Consider the following 11,288-nt stretch of genomic DNA (forward strand, 5'->3'; position numbering starts at 1 on the left):
AAATAATTGTTTACTCTTTTAATGATGTTGAATGCTCTGTCAGCAGTTGCTTTTGATATGGATAATGTTAAAAAGTTGTTAAGAATTGTCTCTACATTAGGAAATGCAGTGCTTAAACCATCAATGATGAACCTATAGGAAGGATTGGGATATTTAGATGCTACAAGATCTTCACTGTTAAGAACAATTGGAAAGTGGTGCTCACAGTTTATCTTAACAGTAATGGAATAGGAGTTCACTGAGTACATGCCATATGATTTCTAATGCTGTCTTCTTTTTTTAACTCCTCAACTTTCTTTACATGAATTACATGGAATTGTGAACTATATTTTCACACATCAGGTAGAAGCAGTTCTTTATCTTTACTGTGACAAGGCCATAATCCTCACGTTATCCCTTCTACCACAGCCAAGTGGATTTTTCACGCTCTCTTACTTACCTTAAAAATGGCAAGAATCTGACAAATAAAAATACTACAAAAGTAAATGTATTTTCACCCTGTTATTGTATAAACCCCATTAAAATATATTTTCAGCATCAACCAGTACTGGGCATTTTGGGGACACTATCTCTCAATAGTAACACTGATCAGTTAATGAGTATTACAATATATGCTCAGCAATTTCATATTGTAACATATCTTACACTTCACATCACTGCTTTGCTTAGAGAAAGAAAAGAAAAACTCCCAAAATTAGTACTTTCTATACTGAAAAATGTTCTCCCTCACTTCATAATCAATGAGTAATCCATTAAAAAAAGTAAGATATTTGATCGATAATTATGTGCAATTATTGTGTTTCTGGGAATTATTCATCATCCTGTTCTTATTTAAAACACAATGTTTCAGAGACTGCATTCTATCTCCACCTTTACGTGGAACCTACTCAGTTGGCCCAATTGACAGAGCTAGTCCCCACCTCCGGACACCAGCCCCAACACATGAGACAATCGATATAATATAATATAAACCAAGCACAACACAAACCATCTGTGAGAGAGGGGGGGGAGAAGGAAAAAAAACTCCACACATATAAGGCCTAGCACCTATGTCCATGCACTATTTCATGGCTTGACATCTCTCTCATCTGGACTCTGATTATCACAGAAAAAGTCAGAAAACTGCAATGCTGTCCAGTGTACATTATGTGTGAAAATTGTTTTTATGTATGTACCATACACAGAACTCTCTCTGTGATGATGACTTACTGAATATTCTGATAGTACTCCAATTTTAACAATAATAGCCATGAAGTAGTGCACAGATATAGGCATTTGGAGTTTTTATGTTTTTAATGTTTTTCTTAACTCTCACAGATGGTTTGTGTTGCGCTTGGATTATATATCCTACCTTGCATTAGTGCTGGTGTCCAGAGATAGTGACCAGCTCTACTGATTGGGTCCAACTGACCACGTTCCACCTGGAGATGGACACAGAATCCAGTCTCCGAAACACTGTGTTTTTTAAATAAAAACAGGATAATGGATACTGTACAGAAACACAGTAGTTGTAGTAATATGCCATCATCACGAACTTTTAGATAATCATGTGCTTATGTAAAGTTTATAGTAACAGTAACAACAGTTTTATTTCTTCATAATTTTGACTTCCCAGCCATCTTGTTGAGAATGCCATGTGCTTCATCATAGTAGGGGTTGACGTCATAACGCACCCTTTCTAACCAGGTAGCAATTTTCGGGTACTCGGTCCTTGCATCATATTGTGCAATTCCTAATGGGCACACAGCAGAGATATATAAGAGCTTCAATATGTTAATGGATCATATGGTTATATAACAAAACATCTGAATAGCAAATGAGAAGGAACCAAAACTTTCATTTTCATTCTAATGACAAAGGTTAACCTCTGTACTTAGAAGAATGAGGAATGGAGAAAATTAGATAATGATGGCCTTTATGATTTATATAGCTCTTATATCATTGACAGAGTAACTAAACCAAGGAAGCTATGATAAGCTGGACATGAACTTCTGAAGCAGAAACAAGCAACAAATACTGATATTTGATATGAAGACACAAATGAAGAGTTCCATCTTCTGGACTATGATGCTGTGTAGCCCGCTGAGAATCATCCACTGTTTCAGAGGAACATGTCGCCCCAATCTTTTTCAGGCTGAAGAATAAGTCAAGCAGGTGGCAAGCATAGATGCTTGCTTCATGCTGATTTCTTGCTTACCCTATTATTTGACCCTGAAGAGAGTGTGACATGTTCCTTCAAAATGCCAGATGCCATTAATAGGCTACATGGCATTATAGCCCTGAAGAGAGAACTCTTCATACCAACTGCTGTGAGAATTTTTTTAATTTGCTTAGTGGGGGGTGGAGTCCAGCTGGGTCCACTCGGCAAGGCAGCCACTGATGGGCCTATTGTACCTGCCCTGGTTGATTATGATGATGGAGAATATGGTGGAATGAAGACTGGCAGGGGAAACCAAAGTACTTGGAGAAAACCCGCCCCAGCGTCACTTTGTCCACTACAAATCCCACTTGACCAAACCCGGGATCGAACCCGGGCCGCCACGGTGGGAAGCCAGTGACTAACCGCTTGAGCTATGGCGCGGCCAACCACTGTGAGAAACTAAAACCTTATAATTGCAGATGAAGATGGAGAGATATTTAAACTGAAACGGCATTCTTCATAGTCACTGCCATGAAAACCTCAAATCTTACATATTTAAATTGGTTTTAAAGAAGTCAGGTTGTTCTCATGTGGACTGACTGAAGAGGCCTGGGATAGGGAAAAATGGCAGAATTCTTTTTAGAAGTGTGGAAATGTCAGGCTTGATAACCTGACAATAAGCTATGGGCATCAAAGAGGAAATATGTACATTCACAAAGAGTTCACATACATCATAAGCCATATCAGGCAGTACAATGGATGCAGCTTAAGAACTTACTTGTTTGCTCTATTTCACAAGCTCCCAACAAATCAGCAATGGTAATTTCATTACCAGTCAAATATGGTGTATCTTTCAGCCACACATTTTCAATTAGTCCTAATGTTGTTTTCATTCTTCTTTCAAATTCAGTAACTTTTTTCTCATTTGGTGGTTCACTCTTTAATAGCGGTATTAGAAACTGAAAGCAGAAGTTGCATAATTTTCATTATTTTATTGCAGATGCAAAATAGGCCAGGAACTGAAGATGACCATAGCATGTACTGTGTACTGAAACATCTCTCTTTAGTCTTGCATTCTTTGGAATTCCAAAGGAAGAGAACAAAAGAGATTTCAACATTACTAGTGCTACCAATAGACATATTCATGTCACCATAAAAATATCAGACTAAGATAACAATGAGTCATCAGTTGTGATGAAAACAAAACACTTCTGTGATCATCATGTTGTTTTGTTTCATAAAAAATATCAAATTTAAGTTGCAAATTTTTCAAACAATTATCACCACACAAAACTTCCAAGTCATATGCTGGTAGTTTTGTACATTTGATGGTTCGCTTAGTGGGGGGTGGAGTCCAACTGGGCTGACTTGGCACGGCAGCCACTGATTGGCCTATTGTACCTGCCCCAGGTGACTATGATGGAGAATTTGGTGGAATGAAGATTGGCTGGGAAAACCGAAGTACTCAGAGATAACCTGCCGCAGGGCCACTTTGTCCACCACAAATCCCACTTGATCAGACACGGGATTGAACCTGGGCTGAAGCGGTGGGAAGCCAGTGACTAACCGCTTGAGCTATGGCGCAGCCTACATTTGATGATACTAATGTTCCCGGTTCACAACTTCACATAGTTGACATGATGGCATTTTCAGTAACAGGACAGCATATCAGTCAACTGGCATTTATAAGACTGATGTGAGTACGTGACTCAGGAAATGGGCACATGCATTAATAGGAAACTGGAGAAGGAAATCATTCGTTCAGAGCACTAAATGATAACACAGAGTGAAGATCAAAGTGATACAGTAGCCCTATGACATTAGGTACATGGAGAGGTTAATTCAGCATATACTTCTGATACTGAAACCAAAAGCTGTGTCCCTGCCATGGACAGTACCACTGAATTAGAGCTGAAGTATATGTAGTTATGTAACTAAATCAGAGCATGGTTTCACTGTTTTCATTTCAACAGCATTCTAAGACTGACATTTTGAAGGCTGGGGAACACAGCCAGCTATTCTTTGCTGTTCCCTTTCCTGTATCTATTAGCAACATTTAGCCTTAGATATTTTTATTTGAAACTTTACCTTATACTGGAAATACATTGCACAATTCAACCTTGTGTCCAAGTGTTGCCATTCCAGATACTCATCCACTTTAGCCTGCTGCTTACTGTCTGTAGGATACCAGTGGTCTTGAACTTTTTTCTCACGACACAGGTACCGAAGTATTCCCACGCTAAGAACAAATATTGTTTCCACAACTTATATCTTACACTTTGACACTGATCATACATTCAGTGGCCAGGCAACACTGGTAAAAAACGTAGAGGTTAAGTTGTCCCTCTGTTTATGCATCATGCCATGAAGATATGGGGAAATGGAAGCAAAGGTCCACACAGTCTTACCTTTTGAATGATATGAAAGACTCTAAGTACCTACTGTATAGAAGACTGCGTAAACTTTTAGCACTGGTATGCACATGGTTGAAAAAAGAGAAAACGTTACAATAGTGAACACCATGAGTAATAAATCTTGTCTATGAAGGTAAAATATCAAGTATGTAAAAATACTGGTCCTAACATACAATCCTGTTTCACATAAGTCTAGTTTTTCATCATTAAGTGTGGATGTTTGAATTCTGCTTCACATAACAACAAACCACTAGTCGGAAAAGATAATGATGTGTATAATTTCATACTATACCTGTCACTAAATTCACCCTGTTTTGTGCCTTATTTAGCTGTCTTAACTCACAAAGTGTTTAGTGCATTTATTTGAAATATATCTGTCAACATGAAATATTATCATATAAGATACACTACTACACTACTAATCCAACAGTTAAGTTTCAAGAATTCTCAGGCACGTAATCAACATACCTCTCTCTCAGGATAAATCCACGATCTTCAATAACTGGGACCTTCTTCAATGGATTCAGCTTTTCATATTCTTCGGATAAGTGCTCTCCTACCAAAGAGTAATAGACCAGAACAAATATGAAAATGTGACTAATACTTATTTGTATAAATAACTGAAAATTTGTAAATGTTACTTGTATTCTTAGGAACCGGGATAGTGACTGGCTATGGGCTGGACAACTGAGGGGTTGGAATTCAAACCCCTGTAGGACCAAGAATTTTCTCTTCTGTACATCATCCAGACTGGCTCTGGAGTCCACACAACCTCCTATTGAATGGGTACTGGGGGCTCTTTCCCCGGGGTAAAGTGGCCGGGGCGTGAAGCTGACCACTCACCTCCAGCTAGTGCCGAGGTCAAGAAAATGTAGATCTAGACATCCATTCCCTCATATGCCTTCATAGCATAGTGCTTAATTAATTAAGCACAGGGACAACTTTACTTTTTACCTTTACTTGTATTCTTACAAACTACTAGCCAAGCACCCACTGAAGTTAAGGAAATGTGAGATGGTAAATAGTGTAATGTGTTTCGCCATTTCACAAATTCACAGAACTGACCTCAGTTATTTCTGGTTAGAATAACTGGACATCATTGAACTGCTGAATGAAAATTGTGCTCTGACATGACTTCCAACCAAAGGGCAGAAACAGATTGTTATAAATGTTTACATAAATTACCTAAATGACAAATCAAAATGTCTTTCGGGATGAGAAAACTGATGAAATGTGATGAACATAATGAGGGTATGTGTATTAGAATTGATCCTATCGCCAAAAGGAAGCTCCTTCACTTATTTATGGATTACTTAATGGCACTATCAGTAGTTCAGACTACACATTAACAAATGATGGGATGACTGAATAATTAACTGTAACACATACAAATGGTCATGGCCTACTATGAGGATCTACACTGGCATTTGCATGAAGGAAGTGAGTAAAAACACAAAAACCTCAGCTGTGTAAGCTGAGATTTGAAATTGGGACCTACAAAGCTGAGTGCTACCATGTTGTCATGGTATTCAGTCATGATAGTTTCATATCTGTATGTACAAACACTGTGATCAACATAGCAGCACTTCTGATTCACATTTGTGAGGTCATGCAGACCCACTATGCTGACTTGGATTTACATTGGTATTCCTTCTTTCCATACAAATTCTGGGACATCAAATTAGGCCAGGCCTGATTCCTTCACATCTTTTCCAATTCATTATTTACTAACCATCATATTGTTATATAACTTGACCTACTGGCAGCAATGTAAATCATAAATATACTATGTAGCTAATGTATAGTACAAAAACAAAACCCTCCCAGCTTGAGACTTATTATTATAATATGTAATATTACAATATGCAAATAAAACTAAGCCTTACATACTTATTAGTAGTGCTTTCAACACTCACCCCAGTGTGTTCCAGTCCGTTGTAGTATAAATTAACCTCTGTACATATAACTTGCAATACAAAAGCAATTACATACCTCTTATCTAAATGGCCAAGAAATAAATATTAACACCTAATGTACATAAAAGACAGTTCATGTGGCAGGATGACTACTGAAATCATTGGCATTTTTAATTGTGCTTGCATCTCCATAAAGTCTGAACTGAAGGTGACACAAAGTCACCTCTTCTGTTGCAGTAATTCTGTGCCACATTCATTTTCTCACCGACAAAACCGTAATAAATGTAACCTGTAAGGATAAGTGAATCTGGGACAGAGGAGCTGTTAATGGATGACTTTCTAGTTTAACATATTTTTATTTTTTTACACAGATGGAAAAGAGCAGTATGTATTTAAGTGTACGACTGGTAGAGTTTGCCCTTCTACAGCCATAAACTTGTAATCAATTTCATCCCTTTGGTTTGGCTGCACTCCTCAGAAATTCTCACTTCTTCTTGCATCGCATTAACATTTTTTTTTTTTAAATTCGCATAGTGGGGGGTTGAGTCCAGTGGAGTCCACTCGGCACAGCGACCACTGATTGACCTATTGTACCTGCCCTGGGTGATTGATGATGGAGAATTTGGTGGAATGAAGATTGGCAGGGGAAACTGAAGTCCTCGGAGAAAACCTATCCCAGCGCCACTTTGTCCACACAAATCCCACTTGACCAGACCTGGACCGCCGTGGTGGGAAGCAGCGACTAACCGCTTGAGCTATGGCGTGGCCTCTGCATCACATTAACTCTGGCACTACTTTCAACTTTTACTACACCTGCAAACACCCTTTCATATTGAGAAGTGGCATAATCACAGACTTTTTGCTGGTTGTATCTGAAATATGTAAAACCAAGTCAGCGTCACAGTTATGAGATAGTCATCAGATTCAGAACCCAAAATTATGTACATCTGACTTGACTATCTTGATACAAAATATTTTCTTTGCATTCCCACTCTTCCAGATTCATCTACAATATTTTTGTCTTCTACCTTGGCATCTGTGATGTGGAAGCCTCTAGCCCATTGGGACCTCATACTGAGGTGCCTCTGAAGGTATGGTTTCCAGTATGTGATTGTTATTGAGGCTTACATGGTGTCTTCTGCTATAAAGTTTCTCCCTGATTTTTACTCCTGACTGGAGTTTTTGATGATAGGATATATTTTATTATTAAGATGATCCATGAAACTTACGTATATCAATGTATCATCAACGTCTAACATGCTGTCACATAAGCAGAAAAGAGTACAGCAGTCTGTTGAGTGGATGAATGTCAGCTTCTTTAAAAGTCAGCCTTCAGATTCTTTGATCCTGTCCCTTGAAGGTTTTCATGGAATTTGTTCTGCAGAACAGGAAACACTTCCTTTTGGATAGTAGTACACCTGCTTCTACATTACAAATGTGTTCACAGTATCTGACACCTTGGCCAATTCCATCTTCTGGAATATAATGCTGTGTGGTTTAGTGAATGTCAGCCGATTTTCACAAGAGCATATCACTCTTCAAGGTCAAAGAGAAAGCCAAGCAAGAAACAAGCATGGAGTAGGCAGTGATCTTCCTGCCTGCTTCATGCTGATTTCTTGCTTGGCTTACTCTTCTACCTTGAAGATAGAGGTGATATGCTCTCTGTAACGTCATTTGACTTCCACTGGACTATGCAGCATTATATCCCAGATGACACAGCTCTTCGTAGTCACTGCTAAAGAGGATTTCAAATCCAACTTTTTATATCTTGCTTGGAGATTACGTTCTTAATTCCTGTGTCATCAACAAGGTTGGTCTCACCATAGTTTCATGTGTTTGATGCTGGAACTCCCATCAGTTCACTCTGCAGATGACTGAATAACTTAATAATAATAATATCTCTTAACTGCAACTGATGACTGTCATATTCTGGACAAATCTATTGGTACTACATATCTGTGGTGATTTATGAATAATTTTTCCCACTAGGTTCCAAGAAAATTTATTTTCAGACAAATGGCACTATGATCTGCATGGTCAAGATGTGTCCATCAGTGAGAAAAAGTACTCTTGTGATTATTTTTTTCATTCATATGTTCATTACATGCAGCATAATGATGGTCAAGAAATAATATTCAGGGACAAAACAACCACGGAACAATGTGTTATATTGATCTTACACGCTTTCCAATTTTAAAATTTTGGTCCCTGTCACTCAGGTGAAAGTTTAGAGGGACCTTCAAACATAACAGTTCTGATGACTTTCTTTAAAGTGAAATTACAGTTAATGGATGTATAGCTGATATCTTATCCCTGTGTCAGTAGAAGGAAATTCACACCAGCCACATAATTTAAACTGTGTCACAGGTGGATAACAAACACGCCTGAGTAAACACCAACATCTCAAAATGGGTAGGTGGCACAAAGTCACCCAGCTGGCTCAAAATCACCTCACTTTACGGTAACTGAACTAGGAAGTGCATATTGGAAAGTAATTACATCCAGTACTCAGCAGCATACCTTTTGTCATATCGATGAATTTAAACTCATAAGGTATTTGATTTGCCTTCAAGAATATAAAAATTGCTCGACATGGCTGTGACAATAAATTGCCATAAAATTTAAGAGTCATCTTCAGTCCTGAAAAATAATATCAGAGTTATAAGATTATGACACAAAGTTTTAAATCATTCAAATTTATGGCCAGCTTCACGATATGGAGACCACATATCACTGTCCATGAATTTGGGTTTAATTTTGAGCTATGAGACATAGACCTAGCACAAGAAGTTTTTCTCTAAATCATTCCCGTTAACCTGTTACTGGATGTGGATTTTAAAATTGCTATCCTCAACGCAATAATTTATATAATGCAACTTGTCACCATATTGTAAAGATACGCCAAAATTTATTATTAATAAATATCATAACACCATGAATAAATAACTACAAATCACTATACACCACAAACTCGCTACGTACACACCAAATGCACCACTACATTCAGTCAGCGTTACTTGCCATTAATCTCGCAATCGGCTTCTTCCTACGGTTCACACTGCACTACAGTCCGATGACCGCGATGACTCCGATTTCTTGCGCCTAGCCGAGCCGAGCCGAGCCTAGCTGTCGACGGCGTGACCGAACCGAATAGAGCCGAGCGAGTAATGGTCAAGTTGCGCGCATAACAGCAAAAACTATGGCTGTCAAAAAAGACAGAAGTGCTCATCATAGTTTTAATTGGGTGAAGACAATTCAATACTCATATGACAACGGAGCGCCTGTAATACGGGCAGGTGAATTTGACAAATCGGAGATTGTATAAGCGTTGTTTACGGATAATAATGTTAAATCCAGTAAAGAACTGATCTAAGGAAACACTACAGAATTTGTTAATAACACATCTGGTACTAATTATAGAATAAACATGGCAGAGAAACGAAACTTGAAAGTTGCGCGAAGGGTGTAGAAGTAAACGTTAAAAAAAGCTATCTTTGTAAGTGGCTGTGGAGGACCATAAGGTTGTGAGCCGTCGAGGCTCCCAAACATTGCCACCGGGCATAAGCCCCATTGCAGTAAAAAAGAAAAATATATATATATTTTTTTTCTAGACAGTCGGCTCACAGATGGCGGTGATGTTGTCAGCCTTACGCTCCGGGCGCCCTTTACCCTCAGAAACATTCCTGGTAATCATTTCTGTTAGAGGTTTGAGTCGAGCCCAGGACCATCCAGATTTTAAACTGTACTACGGGAAATAAGAATAATGGACGTATTTTCTCTAATGAATAATGTTTGTTGGAGAAATCTCGTAGAAGTCTGTTGACTGTTGTCTCAGTCGCTTCAGCATCTGGTCGTGCATCATCTGCGACTTCCGAACGTCTTTGGGAATTTCTCGACTCAGCTGTGAACCGATTTACGCGACAAACACTTCCCACCTTAAACAGGAAACATTTATTTGTGAAAATACTGTGTATTGATTCATTTTTCCCCACAAAAAAGAAAAGGACGCCTCCTTATCGCTTCTTACCAAGGAACTGCTTCGCTTCCTACTTACCTCCCGTTACCTACCATCCCTCTCTGATTTAGAATGAGTAAGGTACACATAAGCCGGTCACGGTAGCCGAGCGGTCTAAGGCATGTACTGTCTTCGCTCGCTTTAAAACCGGGATCGTGGTTTCGAATCCCACTCAGGGCATGGATGTTTAGTTTGTGTGTATGCGTTTTTCTGTTTGTGTACAGGTTACGAACCCGCCCAGCTGATAACCCGCCCAAGGAGTCTTACCGTATGTCTAAGATCTAGAAAAACCGAAGTGAACGGAGAAGTTCACGGAGGTAGGCCTAGGCCCACTGGGGCTGTAGTGCCAAGGAAAAAAAAAAAGGTACTCGTAAAGTTGTCCCTGTGCTTAACTAATTGAACACTACGCTACGAAGGCGGGGGGGGGGGAAGTGAACGAATAGAGACACATTTTCTTGACCTTGGCACTAGTTCGAGATGAGTTGTCAGCTACACTCCCCGGCCGCTTTACTCCCGGGGAAAAAGCCCCTGCACCGATTGGATAGGAGGTTGGGTGGACCCCAGAACCTTTCTGGACTATGTGGAGAAGAGAAAATTCTTGACCCTACTGGGACACGAACTCTGACCCCTCGGTCGTCCAACCCGTAGCTAATCACTAGATTTAGAAAGAGTACCTAACAGGAATTCTGCAGGTACGTTGCAATTTGCTTTCCGAAATACCTGACGTATGAGAAATATGTTAGTCATCCAAATACAGTTTCATTCTACATTCTGCAATTTCATTCTCCCCAACTGGAGAATAT

At 39.2% G+C, this 11,288-nt stretch overlaps 1 protein-coding gene across 4 annotated transcripts; it reads right to left on the minus strand.

Moving 5' to 3' along the window:
* Positions 1–254: 254 nt before the first annotated feature.
* On the minus strand, positions 255–9,567 carry LOC111864346 (glutathione S-transferase theta-1). 4 transcript variants are annotated; one of them, XM_023851536.2, is made up of 6 exons: positions 9,492–9,567; positions 8,991–9,110; positions 5,023–5,110; positions 4,229–4,379; positions 2,919–3,099; positions 255–1,732 (listed from the first exon to the last, which is right to left on the minus strand). In XM_023851536.2, exons 2-6 carry the CDS (start codon positions 9,100–9,102, stop codon positions 1,596–1,598), a joined length of 669 nt encoding a protein of 222 aa, XP_023707304.1. In that variant the 5' UTR covers positions 9,103–9,110; positions 9,492–9,567; the 3' UTR covers positions 255–1,595. The 4 variants fall into 4 exon arrangements, with proteins under 4 accessions (XP_023707304.1, XP_023707305.1, XP_023707306.1 ...); XM_023851537.2 differs by having other exon boundaries at positions 9,453–9,517; XM_023851538.2 differs by having other exon boundaries at positions 9,457–9,516.
* Positions 9,568–11,288: the final 1,721 nt, after the last annotated feature.

The sequence above is a fragment of the Cryptotermes secundus genome, unplaced genomic scaffold, assembly GCF_002891405.2.
Source record: "Cryptotermes secundus unplaced genomic scaffold, Csec_1.0 scaffold216, whole genome shotgun sequence".
Classification (NCBI taxonomy): domain Eukaryota; kingdom Metazoa; phylum Arthropoda; class Insecta; order Blattodea; family Kalotermitidae; genus Cryptotermes; species Cryptotermes secundus.

What these genes read in the sequence shown, in the direction of transcription:
- LOC111864346 (XM_023851536.2), bottom strand. Translation starts at nt 9,102, where the DNA reads ATGACTCTTAAATTTTATGGCAATTTATTGTCACAGCCATGTCGAGCA. An exon ending in CAATGTATTTCCAGTATAAG is followed by an intron (nt 3,100 to 4,228) that starts GTAAAGTTTCAA and finishes TTCTGCTTTCAG; the next exon opens with TTTCTAATACCGCTATTAAA. An exon ending in TTGTGAAATAGAGCAAACAA is followed by an intron (nt 1,733 to 2,918) that starts GTAAGTTCTTAA and finishes TGTGCCCATTAG; the next exon opens with GAATTGCACAATATGATGCA.